The following is a 25,758-nucleotide window of genomic DNA, read 5'->3' as shown; positions in this document are numbered from 1 at the left end:
TGTATTCAGACAAAGCTCATAACTTCACTGAGTATTACTCTAGATTTCATTTGTACCTTTTGGGACTTACATGTGCACACACACACACACACACACACACACACACTCATTTTCTCTGTTTCTCTGTCTCTCTCTGTCTCTGTCTCTCCCTCCCATCCTCCTGGACCAAGTTTGAATCCTGGCTCTTTATAAGTAGCATTTCTAGACCATTTTAAGATTTATAGGGCTCTTAACATATATTATTTCATTTGATTCTCATACCAACTTTGGAAGATAAGTTCTCTTATTATCCCCATTTGACAGATGAGAAAACTGAGGTATATAGAGATGAAGTTACATAGCTAGGAATTGTCTGAGGCCGGATTTTTAATCAGGTCTTTCTGACTCCAAGTCCATCCCTCTAGTTGTATATAGCATTTATTGCTATATTTGGTGAATCACCTTACCTTTCTGCAATGTAGTTTCCTCATATATACAATAAAGGAGTTTAGATTAGACGGTCTCTGAGCATCACTTCCAACTTTAAATCTATAAACTGAAAACAAACTGTAAAAAACTGACATGATTCATAGACACTTTGAGGGTTAGTTCCTGAGGTTTAGCTCTTTAAAAGTCTCTCAACCACATTTTCAAAATTTTTTATGTGTGAAATGAGGGAATGCTTTCTATTTCTAATACCCTTATTGAAGATGGCCAAAATTTGGTTAGAAGTTTTGACCACAATTCTTGATTGTATTGATGTTGTCTAGAAATAGTGTAGATCCTTTCCTGGCCTATAATTGATAGCTATCTTAGAAGGCAGCTAAGTGGCACCATAGTGCACAGAGATAAGACTTATCTCCCTGAGTTCAAATCCAGCCTCAGAGTCTTATTAGCTGTGTGATCCTGGAAAAGTCATTTAACCCTGTCTGCCTCAGTTTCTTCATCTGTAAAATGAGCTGAAAAGGAAATACTAAGCTATTCCAGTATTTTTGCCAAGAAAACTCCAAATGGGATCATAAAGGATCATGCGTGACTATAAAAGAGATTTGTACTTAAAGAAAATTACTTGGGAGCTCTCTGTGGAAAATAGACTGGAATGGGAAGAGATTTGAGATAAGGAGGGCAATTAGGTGGATGCTATAATAAGGGAGATGAAAAAGATTGAGTAATTGGCTTAAAGTTGTTGTGTGGGAAAATTATCTAAGGAAAGTATGTTGTAGAGGTAGAAACATCAGCAATTGATTGGCTATGTGGAGTGAGTGGGAATGAAGACCTAAGATTGATATCGAGATTTCAATAGCCCAAGAGAAAAAGTGTTGAAGCAACTCTTTAAGACTGGAAGGTTAAACACGAGCCTCCTGCTTACATTGGCAGAGGGAGTTCTCCACATTAAGAAAATACTAGCTGGCATCAAAAAAAGTAGCCCGATGGCTTAATTTTGAAATGACACTGAAATTTTATATTTTTCAAAAAAAAAAATCAACATTTCTACAAGTTATATTTGATTTATTGTCTGTTGACAATTCTAGTAAGAGCATTAAGAATTTTTGAACAGCTGTTTTTTGTTTGGGCTTTTTGTAAGTAGTATTTTCTTTTTTTTCTTTCTTTTTTTTTTTGCAAGGCAGTTGGGGTTAAGGGACTTGTTCAGGGTTATACAACTAGCAAGCGTTAAGTACTTGAGGTCAGATTTGAATTTAGATCCTCCCACTTCAGGGCAGGTGCTCTATCCACTGTGTACTTCCCCCCCCCCCAATTATATGTAAAGATAGTTTTCAATACTTTCTTCTTCTTCCCCCTTCTCCAAGACAGCAAGCAGTCTGATATAGGTTATACACGTGCAGTCATGTAAACATATTTCCACACTAGTCATATTGTGAAAGAAGAAACAGAACAAAAGAGAAAAGACACAAAAAGATGAAAATAATATGAGTCTCTCTGCATTCAGATTCTATAGTTCTTTCTTCAAATGTAGATAGCATTTTTCATCATGAGTCTTTTGAAATTGTCATGGATTATTGCAATTCTGAGAAGAGCTAAGTCAATCATAGTTGATGATTGCACGGTGTTGTTAATGTGTACAGTATTCTCATTCTGCTCACCTCAGTCAGCATCAGTTCATGTAAATCTTTCCAGTTTTTCTGAGAGCATCCTGCTCATCATTTCTTGTAGCAGAACAGTATTCCATCACAATCATATATCACAACTTGTTCAGCCATTCCTCTCAATTTCCAAATCTCAGCCACTACAAAAAGAGCTGCTATAAATATTTTTGTACATTTAGGACTTTTTCCCCCCTTTTTGTAAAAATCTCTTTTGAATAGGTTTAGTAGTGGTATTGCTAGATCAAAGGATATGCACAATTTTACAGCTCTTTGGACATAGTTTCAAATTGCTCTACAGAATAGTTAGATCAGGTCATAGTTCCATCAACAGTGCATTAGTATCCCAATTTTCCCACATGCCTTTCAAAATTTATATTTGCCTTTTCTGTCATATTAGCCAAGATAGATGTGAGGTGGTAGCTCAGTGTTGTTTTAATATATATTTTTCTAACTAATAGCGATTTAGAATATTTTTTCATATGACTTTAGATAGCTTTGATTTCTTCATCTGAAAATTGCCTGTTCATATCCTTTGACCATTTGCCATTTAGGAAATGACTTATATTCTTGTGAATTTGACTCAGAACTCTATGTACCTGAGAAAAGAGGCCTTTTTCAGAGAAACTTGCCCTAAATTGTTTAAAAATCAACTTTCTGCTTTCTTTTTAATTTTTGTTTTTTATTTTTGTTTGATTTTGTTTATTAATGTACTCTTTAAGGGTGGGTATCATATCTTCTTTGTCTGCCCAGACATGACATCTTGAATTTATTTAAATGTTTCAAGAGATTTTTATTTCTTTGGCATAGTTAATCTCTCCAATGACACAGATATTAGCCCCTCCAACTGTGTTAATAGATTATGTTTGTTGATCACTCTGGCAAAAAAGAAGCTAGTACTTTTTGTTGATGGGCCCCTCTGCATTTTGCAAAGCTGGGTTTGTCAAATTCATTGCCTTGGGAAGACCTGCCAGTGCCAGGATTCGCTAGAATGTCTTATTGGATAAGTTCATTTGTATGCTAAAATGAACTCTCAGAATATGGTTACACACAGTAGATGCTTAATAAATATTTGCTGAAAGAATAGACAGTTAGGTGACAAAATGAGAAAAGTCAGGAAGATGTGTTTAAATCCAGTCTCATATGTACTCACTGTTTGATCCTACCACTTATCTTTTTTATTTGTTTTTGTTTGATCATCAGTAAAATGGGAATAATAAGAGCACTTACTTCTCAGAGTTGTTATGAAGATCAGATAAGATATTATATGGAAAGTGTATTGTAAATTGTAAAGAATTAAATAAATGGTAGCTATTACTTTTCTTTTTAAAATTATAGCTTTTTATTTTCAAAATATATACAAAGATAGTTTTCCACATTCACCCTTATAAAACCTTGTACTCCAAATTTTCTTCTGTCCCCCTTCCCCAGATAGCAAGTAATCCAATATATGTTAAATATGTGTAATTGTCCTATACATATTTCCACAATTATCATGCTGCACAAGAAAAATCAGATTAAAAAGGAAAAAAAAATGAGAAAGAAAACAAAAAGCAAGCTAATAACAATAAAAAAATGAATATGCTATGTTATGATACATATTCTTCTCTCTGGGTGCAAATGGCTCCCTTGGAATTGGCCTGAATCATCTCATTTTTCAATAAATTTTCCTTCTTTTATTTCAGCCCTTGAAATTAGGACAGAACCAAACAACTCAATTGCTGTAAATACTTTGGTTAGTCAGACAGACAGGACAAACATTTCTACCACATTCATCCAAGATGTCTCAGAGACTCTTCTGTCAACTAATAGAAGTTGGTTGGCAAATGGAACTGAAGACTCAACCAGGTATTCTGGAATGACCAGCTTTTTAGGCTCAACTCATGCTTCATCTTCCTTAGGGAAGGCCAGAAGAAAAAGTACAGTCACAAGGGATTCGAATGATGCAAAATTCATTAAACCTTCTACAGATGGCACACTTGGACATCCTTCTTCTGGGACCTCTGCTCTGTCTGTACAAAATGACTCCCCAAGTGAGTACCCAATTCATCACATGTTATAGAGCAAAGTCAAATCCAACTAAATTGATATTTCGGTAATAGATAGAACAAGGTATGTCAATGCTCATTCAGTTGATATATGTTAAAACTTGAGCCCAAGATTTCTTGGGCCAGCCTTCTATTCAATTTTGTGTGTCTTTGTATGTGAATATGTATTGTGTATATTTATATATAGCTACACACATGCATATATATGTATATATATAATCTATGTATAATATATATATTGTATGGATTATTTTTAAAAATTATTTTATTTTCAATACATGAAACTAAGCATTTTTACAACATAATACAGTAAAAAAGATGATGGCAATTAAACTACAAATCTACCATGTACAACTTGCTATTTCTTCCAAAGATACAACAGAGTTATCATATTCATTTCTTTTTTTCCATTTTTTTCTTCATCTCTCCTTCCCTTATCCCCCTCAAACCCCTCAGAGATAGTGTGGTGTAGTAGATAGAAGGCAAAGCCTGCAGTCAGCTGCCCAGACTTCAAGCTTTGTGTTAGACACAAACTATTTGTGTGACCATAGGCAAGATGAACCTTTCAAGGCTCAGATAACTAAGATTAAAAATAATAAGTGCCATTTGTATACTCTGCTAAATGCTTTATAAATATTATCTCATTATATTCTCATAATAATCCTGGGAAGTAGGTGCTATTATTAGCCTGAATTTATAATTTTACAGATAAGGAAACACAGAGAAAGTAAATGATATGTCCAGAGTCATAGAACCAAAAAGTATCTAAAGCTGGGTTTGAATTGAATTGAATTTCAAGTAGGTCTTCCTAACTTCAGGTCCAGCCCTTAATTCACAGTTATCAACTTTTCAACCTGAACCAGTGAAGAGAGTTTCTATACCAGGAGTTTTTCTCTGTGATAAAAAAAAAAAACAAAAAAATCACAGGTTCAAAATCTCCTTTTCCCTAATGAATAGACAAACCTATTTATCTATATGAGAAGCAGTATAGAATAGTGACTGGAGAGCTGTCCTGGAAGCTAGGAGAGCAGGATTAGTCTTACTTCTGACAGCCATTGATGATTTCGCCAGTCATTCTTTAGGAAGCTTCTGTATAAGTTTCATTGAGGATGGCAACTAGCATTGGTAGAGAATTTCATTACGGGAGTTCCCTATGGTAATGAAATCCTAGATCTGGTCCTTATGCCCCTTATACACACACACACATGCATACATATACATAAATATACATGTACACATATATACATGTTACATACACATATGTTGAAAGAGAACAAAATCGTTTCTAAGGAAAGCTTAACTAATGTTAATTTTTCATATATCCAGGTGATGCAGTGAACAAGATTCAATGAGATAGCTGATTTTTTAAAATAGTATTTTATTTTTCCAAATACATGTAAAGATAATTTTCAACATTGATTTTTGAGACTTTGTGTTCCAAATTTTTATACCTCAAGTCCCTTACTTCCCCTCTTCCCAAGACAGCAAATAATCTGATATAGGTTAAATATGTGTAATTCTTTTAAATGTGAGGCATATTGATTTTTGCAGGCAGGATTTATCTTTTCCCTTTTTTTTTTCTTGCAGCCTTTGAAGGAGATCATCAGCTGCCCTTTAGTGACGCAGATGTTGAGAATGATAATTCTAAGACTCAGACTGCGGCTGGGCTCTATCTTGAGACTTTTACCAGAGACGAGAAGAACACATCCCATTGGTCCATCACCAACAAAAGTGCTTTTGTGGATGTGAATGAAAACTCCACTATGTATCCTGAAATTATGAACCCTTTAGTCCTGACTCAGATCTCTAAGCAGTGGACAGGAAATCGTACAGGTCCAGATGATACACATCTCTTTGAGCCTTCCACAGAATCTTCATCAGCGTCTTCTTCAGAGATGTCAGATTCTTCATTGCACCATCATCCTTTACGTAAGTTTTCTTATCCTGAAATTCAGCTGTACACTTAACAAAGGCTGAGATTATTTTATTCAGGATAACTCTGATCTCTGCAAAACCTAGGTCTTTCTATAAAATCCATTTATCAAGTAACCAGTATTTATTAAACACCAACTCTTTGCGGGCTAAAAGCTGGGAATAAAAATACCAATTTAACATTGAGTTCAATTCCCATTGTTTTCAGGATTCCTTTCCAGATCCTTCCAAAACTAGTATCTTCTCTCTGATATTACTTTTCATCTATTCTGTATTCATTTTATATGTATTCATCTTATCTTATATTCTGTACTCATCTTATATTCAAGTTGTCTCTTTGATTAGAATGTAAGCTACTTGAGTATAGAAACTGTTTTTGCCTTTCTGTGTATACTTGGGGCTTAGCACAGTACCTGGTACATAGTAAGCACTTAATAAATGTTTGTTGGCTCTCTAATTTAATGAAATGACTCCCTGTTCATGAGGATCTTTGAGTGCTCCAGCTTGTTGGCCAGTCATCTGAGTCTCTCCTGGTCAGGGATTCCCACCAATACATGACAATACTTGACAATCATTCAGTTGCCTTACCTGGTAGAATCCTCTTGCCAGGACCTCCCTCTACCACCTTCCCTCTGTCACAGTGCCTCCAGCCTTGCTTGGTCAGTGCTCTTCCTCACTTGAGATCCTCTTCTTTGTGATCTCAAGACTTTAGGGTAGTGAAAAGCCCCAGAAAGTTGAAAACTTCGAATTATTTCTCAAGGAATACCTTCATTAACTACCCTGACATTTTTTCTCTTCCTTTTTATTTGTATGACAGCCCAACTGTGTTTCTAGCATGCTCATTAGTATAAATCAGAGTGTAGGGGTTGCATGTTGAAGCTATGATCTTAATCGTATAGGGAACTCCCAGAAGGAGAAAGCCTTTTTACCAGTGCAGGTTGGCACCTTCTCTGCAAACTAACAAATATTGCATAGAGCCCCTGAAAGGTTGGGTAACTTTCAAAAAGTCAGAGAGTTAGTAAGAGAAACAGAATTTGAACTCAGTCCTTCTGAGTCCAAAGTTAGCATCCTTTAGCACAATGCCGTGAGAAATTACTTTATCTTTTGTATTTGTGTCCCCAGCATCTAACTTATGCTGGCACATAGTAATGCTAGTTTGTTGATTGATGATTGACTGAAAGCGTCTTTACCAGAGTTAGCTCAGAGCTTCCCCATGTACATGTGTTTTGCCCCAACACCGGCTTGTTCACTCCTTGTGCCCATTCTTGTTGGGGACAGAAGTTTCAGACCCACAGTCTCAGTTTCAGATCAAAGCTGCTGCCTCTCCAGATTCCTAAACCTAGTCTGGTGGCTCCTGTGGATTCTGCCCAGCACTGCACAGTCAAATCTCAGCAACCTGACTCTTGTTCCTTACCTGCAGAAATTTGCTGAGTTGTTATTTTCTGCTTCTAAGGCTTTATTCACTTTCCTCCCACTGGTCAGTTAGTTGGAATTGCAGCCATCCTTCAACCTGATTCAATCATTCTTTTTTATGGCCCTTTAATCTCTCCAAAATAGCTTCTATGTGCTTGTGTTCTCTCTCTCTCTCTCTCTCTCTCTCTCTCTCTCTCTCTCTCTCTCTCTCTCTCTCTCTCTCTGTCTCTTTCTCTCTCTCTCTCTCTCTGTCTCTCTCTCTCTCTCTCTCTCTGTCTCTCTCTCTCTTCTCTCTCTCTCTCTCTCTCTCTCTCTCTTCTTTCTCTTCTCTCTCTTTCTCTCTCTCTTGTTTCTTTCTCTTCTCTCTCTTTTCTCTTTCCTTTCTCTTTCTCTCTGTCTTTCTCTCCTTTCTCTCTGTTTCTCTCTCCTTTCTCTTTCTCTCTTTCTCTCTTTTCTCTGTTTCTCCATCTCTGTCTCTCTGTTTCTCTGTCTGTCTCTCTTTCTGTCTCTCTCTCCCTCCTTCCCTCTCTCCTTCTTTCCTTCTCTCTCTCTTTTCCCTCTTCTCCTTCCCTCCTTTCTCTCCATCTTTTTCTGTCTGTCTCTCAGTTTGTCTTTGTCTGTCTCTCCTTATTTCGGTCTGTCTCTCTCTTCACCTCCTCCCCTTCCCTTTGTCATTCATTCCATTCCCAACCCTCTTCCTAGTTCTTACCTTTTAACTGCCAGGATTTATCACAGAAATTTGTTTATCATTTTAACTCATCATGAAAGGGCAGCAGTTCTCAAAGTGGATCTAAGACTCTCTGAGACCCTTTCAGGGCATCCATGAGGCCAAAACTATTTTTCATAACAATTATAAGACATCTTAATATCTAATAGGTCAGTATCAATAAATATAACTCACCTAAACAAAATCTCTTTGGGGAGAAGAGTCTTAAGTAGTTTTAAAGTGTATATTAGAACTGTTAGGACATGTATGTTTGTATTGTATTTAATTTATACTTTAACATACTCAACCTGCTATCGGGGGGAGGGGATAGGGGGAAGGAGGGGAAAAATTGGAACAAAAGGTTTGGCAATTGTTAATGCTGTAAAATTACCCATGCGTATAACTTGTAAATAAAAAGCTATAATAAAAATAAATAAAATATTGATAACAAAAAAAAAGTGTATTGGGATCCTGAGACCAAAAAGTTTGAAGACTAAGATTCTCTGAGACTTTTTCAGGGCATCCATGAAATCAAAATCATTTTTATAATTATGCTGAGATATTTTGATGTCTAATACAGTCAGTATCAATAGCTTCCACAAAAGCTCTTTGTGGAAAAGTACCCTCAGGAATTTTTAAGAGTAAAAAGGTTAGTTAGACCAAAAAAATGTGAGGACTGCTGAATTAGTGTATCTAAGTAAGTCTGCCTCAGTTTTCTTACCTATTAAATGAAGATAATAATCACTCTTACCTGACAGGTACTGTAAGGATCAAATGAGGTAAAGCACTTTGTAAACCTTTAAATACAATATAAATGTTTATTGTTATTATTAGCTCTAATCCATCCTAGATTGTGTCCCCAGGTTAGTATTTTTATTTGGCTACTGAACAATATAATCAATCAATCAATCAACAAACATTAATTAAGCACTTCCAATGTGCCAAGCTCTGTATAAGGCAATGGGAATAAAACGATAAAAATGAAACTTTCCTTGTCCTCAAGAAATATAGAGTCTATATAATTTGACTGGACAGCCCTGACCCATATCAGTAAGCATATGCCTTAACATAGTGAATTTTTAATTGTAATTTTAAGTAGAAACAAAAATATGCATTTTTGTAATAAAAATAGTGTTTATAAAAATAGCGTATGATAAAAATAGCATTTCAAACTATAATGTCAACAGAGCTTCCTTGTTATCAAAAATTCACAGGAATTACTTGTAAGACTTCCAGCTTTCAGTGTCTTGTCTGTTTTTGGCTTCTCTCTTTCCTGTACTTTTATTCCCCTACATAGTCACATTCTTCATGCCCCAGGCAAGACTCAAATTCTGAGTTATTGAGCAGGTGCTGAAGTGTATTGGAAGTGAGAGTTTCCTCACTGTCATCTGTAAAACAAGGGGATGTGGTGATTCCAGAGGACCAATAAAGAACATTGCTGTACACTGCCTGCCTTAGAGGTGGTGGACTTAAGATGCAGGATCAGACATACATTTTAGACATGATCAATGTGGGAGTTTGTTTTGTTTGGTTGTGCATTTTTATTACTAAGTTTTTTTTTCTTTGTTTTTCTCTTTCAAAGATAGGCACGGTAAAAGGAAAGAAAAACAAATTTTTGGTTCATTGAAAAAAAATTTAAATATAGGGTAGCTAGGTGGCACAGCAGTTAGGACTCAGGATCTGGAATCAGAAAAACCTGAATTCAAATCTGGCCTCAGATATTTATTAGCAGTGTGACCCTGGTCAAGTCACTTAACTCTGTCTCAGTTTCCTCATCTGTAAAATGAGCAAGAGAAGGCAATGGCAAACCGTCCAGTATCTTTGCCAAGAAAACCCCAAATGGGGTCACAAAGAATTGGTCACAATTGAAATGACAGAAAAACAACAACAACAACAACAACAACAAAGTTAGGGATGAGGGTTAGATTTCATGCTCTCTGAGATCCCTACTAGTTCTGGCTATGATCCTATTATCCCTATACCATCCACCATTGATAGTCATACCAACTCACTGAGTTGTAATATTGATCTTGATCCCTAAAAATTTGAGATTTCCTAAGACACAAATCCAGCTCAGCAGAATGTAGGATTATATGTCTAGAGCTAGAAGTAATCATGGAAGTCATTTAGTCCAAGCCATTTTTTTAGAAATGAGGAAACTGAAATAGAGGGCAAGTAATTTATCCAAGATCATAGAGATAGCGAGTATCAGAGTCAGGTCAGAAAACCAGGCCTTTGACTCCTAAGCCAACTTTTCTACCTATACTGTGAGGTAGAATTATGGAACCTAGAGATCAACTAGTCCAGGGGTTCTTGACATTTTTTGTTATATGGCCCCATATTCTAATATGTTTGGATTGTTGTAAACATTAATTATCAAAGAAAACACTAAATTTTTTCTCAATTACATGTAAAAACCACTTTAAACATTCATCTTTACAAATTTTGAGTTTCAAATTCTTTTTCTATCTCCTTGAGAAGACAAGCAATTTGCTAATTTAGATTGTACATATGCAGTTATGAAAAACATATGTTCATATTAGCCATGTTGCAAAAGAAAACAGACAAAAAAACCACAAGAAAAATAAAGTAAAGCAAGTATGTTTTACTGTGCATTCAGACTCCATAAATTCTTTCTCTGGAGGTAGATAACACTTTTTATCTTAAGTCCTTTGGAATTGTGTTGGATGCTTTTATTGCTGAGAAGAGTAAGTCATTTGTAATGACTTATATTGTACAATATTGTACTTGTATTATACTTATTATTGTATAATATTGTTACTGTGTATGATGGGCTCTTGGTTCTGCTCACTTCATTTTGCATCAATTCATACAAGTCTTCTCAAGTTTTTCTGAAACTATCCTGCTTGTCATTTTTTATAGTGCAATTATATGCCATAACTTGTTCAGAAATTCCCCACTTGATGCTCATCCCTTCAATTTCTAATTCTTTGCTACCACAAAAAAGCTGCTATAAATATTTTTGAACATATGGGTCCTTTTTCTTTTATCTCTTTGACATACAGATCTAGTGGTGATATTGCTGGGTCAAAGTTACATGCAAAGTTTTATAGCCCTTTGGGCATAGTTCCAACTTGAACTTTGGAACAGTTGCATCAGTTCAACTTCATCAGTTGTGCATTAGTGTCCCAATGGGAAATACCAAATTTTGCTTAATAGTGAAAATATAATGTAATTTTCTCCTATTAATTCTCTATTAATTTATAGATCCTCTGCAAGTTATCTACAGATCCTTCTGGGTCCCTGGATTCTGATTAAGAACCCCTGATCTAGTTCAATTTAAAGTTTTCAAGATTGTAAACTTATTAACTTTGAATGTTTTGACTACTGATTTTTCCATTGCAGCTACAATATTCATTTTGGTTTTCCATATACTTAATTTCCAATGAAAACGCTGTGTAAACCCTTAGAATTTTTCACACAGGAATGTTCCTTACCTAATTTCAGAGTTAGATATTATTGACGTCTAAGTTTCTCTCTCTTCTTTAATTTCCATTTCAGACACAGAAGATAGCCATGAGCTAGGGAGAAGGTCAGGTTCAGAAGAAAGTACTTCCAGTTTTCTTCATCCCAGTCCAGACACCTCAGCTACTTCATCTAAGAATGGAGAGAGAACATTGCGATCTCTTACCAATAGCAGCCTGCCTTCTGATGGAATGGAGCACTCCACAATGCATCTCCATGGCACAGAGAGCATTCCTCAGATGGGAGTCACAGACACCACAGATTCAATCTCAGCTTCGTCAGACGCATTGCAGACCCAAGAAGGTAAGCTCTCTTCTCCAGGATCATTGCCTCCACATTTTCCTGACCTTCCTGGTTTATCCATAGTTCTAGAATAGCTAATATTTACTTAACATTGTAATGCTTGTGAAACACTTTGACACATATTATTTCATTTTGATCTTTACAACAAATCTCTGAGATTGGTGCTGGCACTGTTCTCATTTTATAGATGAGGAAACTGAGGCACAGAGAAGTTAAAGGACTTTCTCAGCATCACACAACTAGAAGGGGCTAATGGTGTATTCAAACTCAGGTTTTCCTACTTCAAGTTAGTTTTCGATTCAGAAAGAAATTTTACCAGCAATTCCAGGTCTTTCCTGACTCTATGTCCATTTGGAGCTATCACTTTTTTAAAAGACATTTTACCTTCATTTCCAAATAATTCTTTCCCCTTCTACACAGTGAGCAATCCATTATGATGAAGAATTGGTTAAACATACACACACATACATATACACACACAACAAAGTATGATTGTATGCATCATTCTATACCTATATCCTGCTTACCATCTACATAAAGGAGAGAGGGGTACACTTTCTAAACTTGGGTGGTGACATTTAAAATCAGTCTCATGGGAGGTTTTGACTTGTTTGATTGACCTAATTTCTATTCTTACCATTTTAGCCACTGGAAGTAACCATGGACCAATGGGCAGCACACATATAGGAAAAAGGACACCTAGTTACCATACAGACAGCACTTATATTTCATCAACTTTCACCAAAGTGAAAGACAGGACATTATTGTCTATTACAAATAACAGCACCTCTCCAGACACCGTTGAAACCTCAACCATTTATCATAGAACCTCCAGCTCCTCGGCTTTAGCACAGTCTCCTTCTGTTGCTGTTGTTACTGATAGAAACAATATCTCATCAAGTGAAGGGCAATTTGTCATTCCTTCCACTGAACCATTGGTTGTGACTTCTTCTGATTTATCTACATATACATCTACAACCAGTGTTCCCCCCAACACAGTGCTACTTCAGGCATCTGAATCTGTGTCCACTGGTGACTCATCTTCATCTTCATCATTGCCATCTTTGCCATCCCCTTCAGGGTCACAGCTAAGTCAACCATCTTCCTCAACCCCATGGCCAACACTGGCTTCTTCCCCACTCTTGTTTTCTATGGATGAATCCTCCAAGTCCATATCTTCCTCATCGTCACCTTTATCAACCTACGGGGTAGAATCCACCCCATCCCCAATAATATTTCAACAGTCATCTTTACCACTCTTGTCTTCTACCTTAGTCCTCCCCAGTGGTGATCTCTGGACAAGAGAGTCCTCTGTAACTTCGGCTGATACACTGAAAGAATTATTCACTACTGTGGTTCACAGTAGCCCATCAGTAGATCAAAAGAATCAAAGTGTCTCCTACCAGGAGAAAACCAATATGGAGTCAAAGTTACAACCTCCAAGTCTTCCACCAATGGGATCAAAAGAAGTGGAAAATAATAATTCTATAGCCAAGGCCCCTTTACCTCCAATCCCAACAGAGTCCTTCAGAGAGCCAACCCTCCTGGCCACCAGCACCAATTCAGCCCTGCCATCACCAGTTATGACAACCACATCCCATGCAACCATTCCGTCTTCAACAATTTCAACTGATCTCCCACCTCCAATAAGTGTTCTTACAACTGTGAAAGCAACAACCAAGAAAACCATCCTGCCTATTGGACCCAGGACTACGATGTCTCAGAGAACCACAGAAGGTCCTATAACCTCTGAAACCAGCAGAGTGCAGACAGAGGCTACTACCAAAGTGATCCCTACCACTGGTATAGTCACACCTGTGCAAGAACTGAGCTCAACAGGAAGAGATCAAGAAGAGGCAATTCCCACTGTCCATTTTCCCACAGAATCATCTCTTTCCCCCCAAATTACAAAGGCTTCTACTTCTACACTTTTGACTCTTAAGCCAACTACTATAGTCCCATTAAGCAGTGTGAAACCATTGATGACATCACCCTCAACAACAGGTAAATTTCATTATCAGCTACCAGGGATGAGTTAGAGCCCATTCTTTGCTAGGTTCTGGATACGGGGAAATTTTAAAAAATTTGTGGTTTCTAAAGTATTTGATAGTTCTAAACATAGGAGCCTATCTGCATTTTTAACCTCTGGTCTACATAATAAAAAATGCTGTATAGGGCTGTATAAATTCATTGATTTGTTTTGTTTTTTGAAAAGGGTCATTGAATTATTAATTCATTTAATATTGGGGTTGGCTTAGTGGTGGGCTCTTTATAAAGAATTTCTGGAAAGTGCTTGTTTGGGAATCATTTGTCTTAAAATAAAATATAGCAAAAGTTATGAAAATAATTTTTATACATATATAGAAGAATTGATCATGAGAGTTGGAGCTCAAGAAAAGGTCACTTTACTCATCTTTTTTCTTAGGGCTTCTTCAAATTTTCTTCAAATGATAAAGGCTTCCTCTACAATTAATTGTTCTTATCTTATCTTATTATCTAATAATAGCCTAATTCAATTATTCTTTCTCCTCAAATAATTGAATGATATAGCCCTAGAATTTGCAGGCCAGAAGCAGAAGATGAGGGCTGATAGGTCCATAGATTTAAAATTGTCAAGAACTTAGAGACCAATGAGTCCAACTTCTTTATTTCATGAAATTGTTCTATTTTTCATGTATTTAAGACTTCGCACAAACAAACAAAATAAATGGGTCATTTATACCCAGCAGTATATAAAATCATGTACTAAGGCAGAGAGGGTTTAAATTTGCATTGGTGGGTGGGTATAATAATTATTTCTTGAGGGATGTTGTAGTGATTAAAATTCCCTTCTGTTCATAGGGCCATAGGGGTAATGGATCTATTAGAATAGAAAGAACTCAGACATCATTTGGTCCAATCTCTTCATTTTACATTTGAGGAAACTGAGATCCAAAGAGGTTAAGTAAGCAAAATCACACAGCCAGGAAGTAGCAAAGCCAGAATCTGAACATATATCTTCTGGCTCCAACATCTGGTTTTCTTTCCACTGAAACATTTTAAAATTTTATTTTGTAAGTTTTTTTAAATCTACTTGAGTTTTTTTCTTTTTAGGAAGATTTTTTTTTTTTGCTTTAAAAACTATTTTGATAATTTCTATTGACATTTATTGTGATGCAACAGATAATTCCCAATATTGTACTACTCCTCCCAACCCTTAAAAAATCAATGGCATTTTAAAATGCAAGTGGAATTTCGGGATCAAAATGGACATGTTTTTGTTATTTTATTTATGTAATTCCAAATTGCTTTCTGTAATGGTTGTAATAATCCACAGTTCCATCAACAATGCATTAGTACATGGTCTGTTAAAACAAGATAAGACAAAACAAAGAAACAAATCTTTCTAAAGAAATCACCACCAAACTGATCTCATCACTAACTGAATTATTAATTATTAGCAACAAGGAGAGATGGGTCCTTTTATTTTTATGATATGCCCCTAATATTGACTAAATTAATTGCCCTGATTTTTGTTTGTCCTGTATTAGTATTACTAGTGGGAGCTGTTTGTATTCAAAGTGAATAAGTGGGGTAGGGATTTTTCAAGAGATGGTGACTTACTTTATCTTTTAGTAGCTTCTTTTGGCCACATACTTTTAAATTATTGTTTAACTTTTTGTATAAGCTATATTCTATGTCTCTGTCTCCATTCCATCCTCCTGCCTTCTAGATTCCATGATCCAATTCATGTGGCTGTTCTGACCTATTAGAACCAGTTATGAGCAATCACAAAATCAGTTTATCTGTGTTGTACCCCATTTCCTAGAGGGGTAGAGCCTATCAGACAGGTTCCATAGATTTAGAGTGGAGACTTTAGAGACCATCAAGTTCAATCCCCATTTTACAGGTGAGGAGACTTGAGACATAGAGGAAGTTAAGTGATATATTCAGTGTCACAAACCAAAGTGGAATTTGACTGCAGATCTTCTTGAGTCCAAGTCCAGAGCCCTGTTTACCACTCAGCATGGCTTCTCTGATAAGAGTTTTTATATTGTTGGTTATTAATATTAGTTAATGCTATTAATGCTTATTAATATTATTATTAATGGAGACAGCTAGATTATAGTGATTGGAGTATTGGACCTGAACTCATCTTCCTGAGTTCAAATCTGGCTTCAGATACTTCCTAGCTGTGAGATCTTGGGCAGGTCACTTATCTCTGTCTGCCTAAGTTTTCTCATCTATAAAATGAGCTAGAGAAAGAAATGAAAAACTATTCTAATATCTTTGCTAAAAAATACACAGAAATAAACCAAAATAGGGCTCTGAAAAGTTAGATATGACTGAAAAACAACTGAACAACATTATTAATTGCTGTTGTTTAGTTTTCTTCATGACCCCTTTTGGAATTTCTTTGGCAAAGTGCCTCTTTCCTAATTCATATCATAGAGTTTCTACATCTGAGTCCCTTCTTTACATCCATGGCTTGTGTTGCTTAAGGTCAAAAATGTGACTGGTGGGAATTCCAAACTATAGAAAGTCAGCAAGCTTTGGTGAATAGCGCCAACCTTGGAGTATGTGTGTGTGGGAGGTAGGGAATCTGGATTCAAATCCTCCTTCTAGTAATTTGATAAATCACTTAATCTCTCAGTGTCCCAGGCAGCTCTGGGACACTGTAAATTATAGATCGGGGCTGATCTACATTGATTGTTGGGATTTCTTTACTTTATATATCAGCAGATTGCTGATAAATATTTCCAACTGGCTCTATTTGCTAAAAAAAAAAAAAAAAAAAAAAAAAAAAAAAAAAAAACACCTCCATGTGCCACATACTTTTAAGTTTAATTAACATTACTAACATTCCTTGCTACTTTCTTCCTTCCTTTCTTTTTTTGAAGTTACTTGGGATTAAGTGACTTGCCCAGGTTCACACAACTAGTAAGTGCTAAGTATATGAAAACACATTTAAATTCAGGTTCTCCTGACACCAGAGCAGTGTCCTTATTTCTCCACTTGGTCATTTTCTTAAGTCTAAACAATTAGCAAAAAAAAAAAAAAAAAAGATAATTTCTGATTTGTAGCTTTTGATTTACAAAGTGTAAATGCTCACATAAAACTGAACAGTTAGTTCTCCAATCTGTAGGAGCTGTCTCCCCAACACCCTTTCTGCCCCCTATGCTAATGAAATATAGGTCTGGATCAAAATAACAATCATAACAAAAAAGGTATGCAATGTATTAATTCATTGATTAATCAGAAAAGTCACATGACTCATAAACAGGAATAAACTGTCTTTTGCACAATAACCATTTAATTGAGGTCTTTTGCAGGAAGTTTGAAACTAGCATTATATTCAGTTCAATTCACTAGACATTTATTAAGCATTTAGGTTTGAAACATTTTTTGTTGTTGTTGTTCAGAATTGTGTGTGATTTCATGACTTTAGGGTCCTCTTGGGTTAGGACCCTATAAACTAATCTCTGAAGTCCCTTCTAATCCTAAATCCTACTATTCAAGTGTTCTAATTTCCAAAGTCAGCCCTCTATCTATCCCATGGTGCCTTTCAGTGAACTTACCTTCTCCCAGACTGGCCCTGAAGTCAAGCCAATTATATTGTTTTTATTGAGAAAAGGGGTGGAGCACTGTTTGAGATATGACTTGACTCAGTTTACCCAACTGTCCTCAGTAAAGGACATATGCTCAAAGTAAATGACTAAAAGGACATTTAAGATTCTTTTACATCAGTAGGGAGGAGGGAGGTTGAAAGAGAAACTATTTTCAGTGACTAAATTGATGCTTGATGGGTCAGTCATTTTGAAGCCTGACTTACTCTATAAGGGGATTTGCAGCTGTTGCCACACCCCACTAATAATTGACATTTTCAGCAAAGAGTAGGATGTGCCACTACACTCTATAGCTTTCTCTTGCTGCCCTCTCCCTCATCCCCCATGGTAATTTTCAGCTCTTCAGAGAAATGAGAAAAATGAATCTTCTAAAATATTTAGAGATCTATGATTTAGAACCAATGCAATTAATTTTACCAAATCATTAGCAGCTAGCATTTCTATAATTCTTTAAGTTTTACAAATACTATTTCATTTTATCCTCATAACAATCCTAGGAGATAGGTGCCATTATTACCCCCATTTTATAGATGAGGAAAACAGAGGCACAGAGAAGCTAAATGGCTAGTCTGTGTCTGAAGCTGGATTTGAATTCAAGTCAAATTGATTCTAGGTCTAGCATTGAGCCATCTAGATGCCTTGAAGCCAAAGGAATTTGTATTTATGTTGGAACAAAAATGGAATTCACATACTTAAACCAAGAGTGATGAATCATTTATTTAGCGCCATAAGGAACCTTAGAGATCTTATCCAGTTCCTTCATTAGATTAGGAAAGCCTTATTGCAGTTACTGGGTTTGCCCAAAGATCTCATAGGAAGCAAACTTGGTAAAGTTAGAATTCGAACCCCCGTCCTTCCTAAAAGTGATCATTTAACTACAGAGTGAAGTCAAGCTAGACATTCCCATTCTCTTTATCATTTGTCAAACATCTTTATTAAGTAGAGTAGTGCCTGATGCTTCTACAGAGAACAATAGACAAAATTATTGAATGCTGAGGATGGGTTACAATCATGTACACACATATATTAAAGGTCTATATGATAAATGAATATTTGGAAAAATTTTTTTTAGATCTGATACATTTACGTGACATCAATCATGAGTGCAAGGAGGTATGGGAAATTCTACCTCATTTTCAAAGCTGTCTTCACAAAGTTATAAAGATCTCACTAATTTTTGGAAACTTATTTGTGAGTAGGGGGGCACTATGGCCTCAGTAAAGGGAAGGCATGAAATAACAGAAAAAAATGGATGATTGCAGGCTATAATTCTTTCTTCTCCTCCAAATTTCCTCATTTCTGTTGAGGATGCTAACATCCTTCTGTATCCTTCTGTTTACTCAAGTTCAAAATCCCAGAGCAAGCCCTAACCTTTCTTCTTCCTTCTCTCTCCCTATATTTCACTACTTGTAAAGCCTTTCTGATTCCATTTCCAAATCTTTTGCATCTATTCTTTTCTCTTCATTCATATGACTGCCTCCTAAGTTCAGGTCTTCATTAGCTGGACTATATTGCAATTGGCTTCCGATTGGTCTCTCTGTTTTGGCTTCTCTTCTCTCCAGTCTATGATCTACATAGCAATGGAAATGATCTTCCTAAGACATGTCACTCTCCTTCTCAAAAACCTTATATGTCTTGCTATTATCACTAGTATAAAACATGTATTCCTCAACCTCATATTTAAGGTTCCCCATAATCAGGTTTTAGTGTGCCTTTCTAGTTTTATTTAACATTGTTCTTTTTCACATGTGCTAGACTTTAACCAAATTGGACTATTAGCTCTTCCAATGAATTCAACATTTCATTTTCATACATGGCCTTCCCCTATTCCCCCAAATCTGGAATATACTCCCATCATATCTCTGTCTCTCATAACACCTCATATTTCCCCAAGGTTTAGCTTAGATGTTACCTCCATCATGGAGTATCCATCAAGGACTATCACCTTTATGTTCTTAATGACTACAACATTGGAACTATTGAATTTGATATACTTAATTGTATATATTTTGTGTTCTCCCAATTGAATATAAACTCCCAGAGATTCAGCATAGTACCGTATACAAAATAATTCTTAATAAGTGTTTGTTGAATTAAATAAAATTATAATTCTGAGCAGCAGATTCTGCACTGTATTTTAATTTATATTTAAAATAATGTTTTAATTTTATTTTTTGTTAATTACATGTTCCAAATATGCTCCTTCCTTCTCCTCCACATTCCTTGAGAAGGCACAACACTTTGATATAAATTATACATGTATAGCCATGCAAAGCATATTTCTATATTATCCATGTTGCAAAAGAGAACAGAGGCCAAAAGGAAAAAAAAAACAAACAAGAAAAATAAGGAAAGGAAAAAAAAAAGTGTGCTTTTATTTGCATGCAGACCCCATCAGTTCTTTCTCTAGAGGTGGAGAGTATTTTTCTTCTTAAGTCCTTTGTAATTGTCTTGCATTATTGCATTTCTGAGATTAGCTAAGACATTTACAGTTGATCGTTTTACAATGTTGCTGTTACTATATACAATGTTCTCTCTTGGTTCTCCTCATTTCACTTTGTATCAGTTCATGTAAGTCTTCTTAGGTATTTCTGAAAATGTCCTGTTTATCATTTCTTATAGCATAATAGCATTCAATCACAATCATTTACTATAACTTTTTTGGCCACCCTCTTCCAATTTTTGATTCTTTGTTGCCACACACACAAAAGTTGCTGTGAATATTTTTGTACATATAGGATCTTTTCCTTTTTCTTTGATTTTTTTGGGATACAGACCTAGTAGTAATATTGTTAGGTAAAAGAGTATCCATGATTTTATAGCCCTTTAGAACTATAATATAGTTCTAAATTACTCTCCAGAATGGTTAGACTGGTTAACAATTCTACCAAAAGTACATTAGTACCAATTTTTTCTGTGGTATATATATATATATATATAAAATTGTATATTTATATAAATATAAAATATTTATATATATATAAAATTGTGCTTGTTTTATTTTATTCATCACTTGATATCCACACTGATCCTAACAGGATTCTCCAGGTATTATAAAAGAATCTTACTGCTTTCAGTGTGCATATAATTGTTATTATCACAATCTTAGTTGATTTTGACAGATTTTAAAGAAGATGGCAGGTTATATAGAAATATTTATTTCCCTCCCCCCAAAAAAATAAATATTTATTCCCCCATTCTCACCATCCACAGAGAACCTATGCTCTGGTTTCACCTGTGTAACTCTTGGGACTTCACTTCATCCTAGTGTGTCCCTTAATGAGTAAGGAGACAAAGTTAGGTAGGATGCACTGCTGCTTGGGAGAACTGAATATTTCTATCAGCAACTAAATTGTTCATCTTGATTGATTCTCAAAACCTGGTTTTAGTCAACAGATGTGCCACAAACCCTTGTCTTCATGATGGGAAATGCATTGTAGACTCCACTGGTCATGGATATCGCTGTGTCTGTCCCTCTTCATGGCAAGGTGATGACTGCAGCATAGGTAAGAGCTAGAATAAGTGTCCTTCCTTGTACCTCCCTCCCTCTCTTTCTTCCTTCCTCCTTCCCTCCCTCCTTCCTTCTCTCCTTCTTTCTCTCCCTCCATCCATCCCTCCCTCTCTCCTTCTCTCCCTTCCTTCCTTCTCTCCTTCCTTCCTTCCTTCCTTCTTTCCTCCCTCTTTCCTTCCCTCCCTCCCTCCTTCCTTCTCTCTTTCTTTATCTCCCTCCATCTCTCCCTCTCTCTCTCTCCTTCCTTCCTTCCTTCCTCCTTTCCATCCTTCCCTCTCTCCCTTCCTCGCTTCCTTTCTTTCTTTTCTTCCTTCCTCCATATCTTTGTCTCTCCCTTTTCCTCTCTTTCTGCCCCTGTCTCTCTGACTCTGTTTCTCTGTCTTTTCCTATTTTTCAGCTTCTGTCTGTTTTTCTTTCACACTATCCTTTCTCCCCTTCTCCTAACTACTCTGACACAATGTCAGAAGGCCAAGGCAGTATGAGTTAAAATCTTACTTTTGACCCATGTCAACGTGTGACCTAAGACAAATCACTAAATGGCTCTGTACTCTAGGCAAGTCTCTAAGATTATTATGTATATCAGTTGTTAATCTGTATGGGTACAGGGAGTTTTCTCTGTGAGAAAACCAATGTAATCACGTGTGTGTGTGTGTGTATGTGTGTGTACACATGCATGCTCATAGGCTTATATATTTGTGTATACATACACATGCACACATGATTAGAAACACAGCCATTGGAGAATCTGGTTCAAATACCAGTGGGGTGGTATAGAATGATGAGATTGAAGCCATTGTTTAGATTTACTTTTGAATGTTATCCTTTGATTCTTAAACAAAAACTAGGACAGAGATATAAGGCAGCCTGCACCAATATTGTAATTGGTCATCTGCTTTAATGTTATTATGTCACTCCCACCCTCAGCTAACATGCCATTCCTGCCTTTTCTCCTTAGATGTGAACGAGTGCCTATCAAATCCCTGCCCACCTCTAGCCATTTGCAACAACACCCAGGGATCCTTCAACTGCAGATGTCCCATTGGGCACCAGTTAGAAAAAGGAGCCTGTAATTTGGGTAAGAGTTAGCAGCAGTTGTTCATCTTTTATCCTGATTGTTCTTTGGGGTGACAAGGTGGTAGTGAGTAGAGTACTGTACCTTGATTCAGGAAAATCCAAGTTCAAATCCTGCCTCAGATATTTCTTAGCTGTGTGATCCTGAGCAAATAAATTATATTCTTGTTCCACTCTCTAAGCCTACAAATATCAAAGAATGGATTGACCTGCATTGGTGTAAGGAATTTCCTCATCCCCTAGAGTCTAGTTCTTGTTGGTATTTCTTATGGGAAACAGGAATTAATTCTTGAAATTAAAAAAAAAAGCTTAGATACTTTTAAAACTACATTGAGCTTTTGTAATTATTAGCATAGGGGCAGCTAAGTGGTCCAGTGAGTAGTGTACCTGGCCTAGAGGCAGGAAGACTCATTTTCTTAAGTTCAAATGTGGCCTCAGATACTTCCTAGCTGTGTGATCCTAGGCAAGTCACTTAATTGTTTGTCTCAGTTTCCTTGTCTGTAAAATGAGGAGAAGAAAGACATGGCAAACCATGCAAGTATCTTTGCCAAGGAAACCTTAAAAGGGGTCACAGAGAATCAGACATGACTGAAAAAAACTGAAAGGTTGAAATCATTTTAAAGATAATTGGGTAAATAGATTTGTGAATAGGAGAAAAATATGTAATCACAGAATACCAATATTGAAGGGACTTCCTTAGCTATCCTATCTAAGCTATACCTGGAAAAAAAGACTTTCCACTAAAATATATCCAACAAATGATTATCCAGACTTTGCTTAAAGAACTCCAAGGAAGGGTCCTTTCTAAATCTGCCTGTCCTACTCATGGATAACTGTTACTGTTAAAAAGTTTTTCGTGACCTCAAGCCAAAATTTGCATCTTTCTTATTTCTACTCCTGACTCCTGTTTTGGTCCTCTGGGACCAAGCAGAGCAAGTCTAATCCCTTGTTCACGTGATAGTTAACCTTTTAAATATGTGAGCACAGTTTTCATTTTCACTGCTGTCTTTTCTTCTCAGTGCTAATAAACATCTCCAATTCCTTCTGTCCTCCTTTTATGACATGAGTTAATGACCCTCCACCATTTTGATTCCCCATCTCTTAGGTTTCCCATTAGAAGAGACAAAAATGACTTATTTCTATTATCTCCAAGGCTATCTTCAAGATGTATTTTGCAATCTGAGGCCTTAGCAATTTCAGAGCCCTTCCCCAATTTCAGAGAGAGATTTGAGCACCTAGTATTTGATAACACATTTTTTTTTCTATTATTGACCTCCTGATTAGAAATGTGCATGTTCTTTGTGATCCCAAAGATGGGGATGGGGGAGAATAAATGCAGCTGATGATTGTTCTTGAGTTATATATAATGGATGTATCACTATTAACAATGGAATCTTAGGAAAGCTGTCCCATTACATTAGCAATCATCTTTCCATTTTCGAGTCATTTAACTCCATTGTTCTTAAACACAGCAGAGGAACATGCAAATTAGCATGTGCCAAAGAGGGCTCATTTGGCTGAGATTGTTTTCAAAGAGCTCCCTGCTGCTTGGAAAGCTGGCTCCACTGAGCTGTAGAACAACCAAAAAGATGAGGGATGTATTAAATAAGGATTAAGGGCTTCCGTCATTAAGTATAAGATGTAAAATATTTTCCTGTCTAATTCCAGGGCCCTTTGCTTTAGCTCAGCCCATGTGTTTTTCATGAAAGAGCAGCAGCATAGGTTTCTGCTTCCTTCCCCGCTTCTTTCTCATTTAGACAGAAATTTATAGCATGGCCTAATACCAAATGGTTTTGCACTGATTCTTTGTTACTTTTTTATAAGTAAGAGGATGCTAGCCAGAATTGTATTTGATGAGTAAAAAGTGAAGAGAATCAGATAGTATTTCCCACCTGTTCTATATGTTCAACTTCTCTCCCTCCAAGGAATTATAGAATTACAGATTTTTAGAACTTCAAGGGTCATCTAGGCCAAGCTCTTTCATTTTACAGAGAAGGAAACTGAGAATCAGAGATATTAAGTGACAAGAGTCAGTAAGTATCAGATGGAATTTGAATCCAGGACTTCCCTATTCTAAATGCAGTACTCTAAATCCTAAATGGTATTTCCTTGCCTCCAAAATAGTAGATTTTTTTATTTAACTGGAAATAGCAGTGACACAGTGGACTCTACCAGAATTATCTGACATTTATTCTATAGCCCCTGCTTTTCCCAAGGCATGCTAGCAAGGATGATGACCTAATAATCTCTTTCTGCATGGCTGAAATTCCCATATAGGCTTAATGCTTGTTGAAAGATACATGGGATTAGAAGAAAAATTGGAAAAAATCGAGCAGGACTCATTGCTTAGTCAGAGAGATAAGGAATTTATTATCTTGAAGATCCAAGTTGGATTTATAAAAATTTGGATTTTTATAAGCACTTTTAGGGATATGTAGCTCTCCTCTCTGAAAAACAAGAATCCCTTAAAAAATGACATGGAAAGCCTTTTGTTGTTGTTGTTATCTTTTTTGTTGTTGTTGTTATTGTTAATTAGTCTTGGGTGTAGTCATTTATCTTCTTGATTTGAAGAGGGGGGTAAATGAGTCCCTATTCTATAAGAGAGTCACATTCTAGGGTCTCTAGAGGAAATAAAGAAGTTTTTTCTAAGTTTTTTTTCCTGACATTTCAGCTAAACATTGCATTTTTTTTTTTGTAGCTCTTCCATGTAGGTAGTCACCTAGCTCTCTTACTTAAGAATGCAATAGGATGGAGAAGCTAGGTAGTACAGTGAATAGATTACAAACCCTGGAATCAGAGGGACTTGAGTTCAAATGCAGCCTAAGACACTTAATAGCTATATGACCCTGGGTAAATCACCCAACCCTGATTGCCTCTCTACTCTCCCTCCTCGTCCACTCCCCTGCTAGGAAAAAACAAAACAAAACAGGACAGGAGTGTTATAAATTGGATTGTACCACTGCTAGGCCTATATCTAAAAGAGATCAAAGAAAGAGGAAAAAGTCCCTTATGTACAAAAATACTTCAAATAGCTCTTTTGTGGGGGCAAAAGAATAGAAACTAAAGAGACATTCATCAATTGAGAAATTGTTGAATAAATTGTACTATGTAAATATGAATATTGTCTTATAAAATTGAGGAAGTAGATAATTTAAAAAATATATTGAAAGACTTATATGAATTCATAGAGGTTGCGGTGAGAACCAGAGAAACATCTTGTACTAAAAATCACTATTATAAAGGTAAACAGTTTTTAATATAAAATATAAAAATGAACGGAATTTTTATAAACTGATAAAGTTTGAAATGAACAGAACTAGGAGAACAATTTATATCCTCTAATAGCAATATTGTAAAGACAAACAACATTGAAAGCTATGATCAATGAAATGACCATTCATAATTCCAGAGGATCAATGATGAAACATACTATCTATGACAGAGAGTTATGGATGTAGGATTCAAAATGATAAATCCATTTTTATATTCATCCATTGAGAAACTTAGTTTTGCTTGACAATATATAATGTCACAAGAAATTTGTTTTTTCTCTTCTTTCCAATGGAGTGGGGCATGGAAAGGAGGGAAAATAGATTTCTGT

At 36.1% G+C, this 25,758-nt stretch overlaps 1 protein-coding gene across 2 annotated transcripts in view; it reads left to right on the top strand.

Annotated features, from left to right (window-relative positions):
• HEG1 (heart development protein with EGF like domains 1) overlaps nucleotides 1-25,758 on the top strand; it is a 111,331-nt gene that overhangs the window by 52,125 nt on the left and 33,448 nt on the right. For both annotated transcript variants that reach the window (XR_007951911.1, XM_051985471.1), the window contains exons 4-9: nucleotides 3,767-4,114; nucleotides 5,717-6,058; nucleotides 11,703-11,969; nucleotides 12,615-13,973; nucleotides 20,965-21,081; nucleotides 22,042-22,161. Coding sequence is in view for 1 of the 2 variants with exons in the window: in XM_051985471.1 (XP_051841431.1) it covers nucleotides 3,767-4,114; nucleotides 5,717-6,058; nucleotides 11,703-11,969; nucleotides 12,615-13,973; nucleotides 20,965-21,081; nucleotides 22,042-22,161 (2,553 nt within the window). In the remaining variant the exon portion in view is untranslated. The remainder of the gene's footprint in view (nucleotides 1-3,766; nucleotides 4,115-5,716; nucleotides 6,059-11,702; nucleotides 11,970-12,614; nucleotides 13,974-20,964; nucleotides 21,082-22,041; nucleotides 22,162-25,758) is intronic.

The sequence above is a fragment of the Antechinus flavipes genome, chromosome 3 (assembly GCF_016432865.1).
Source record: "Antechinus flavipes isolate AdamAnt ecotype Samford, QLD, Australia chromosome 3, AdamAnt_v2, whole genome shotgun sequence".
Lineage (NCBI taxonomy): Eukaryota > Metazoa > Chordata > Mammalia > Dasyuromorphia > Dasyuridae > Antechinus > Antechinus flavipes.
The sequence above is the reverse complement of the archived record's forward strand: the minus strand, read 5'-3'. Positions and strand labels throughout refer to the sequence as shown.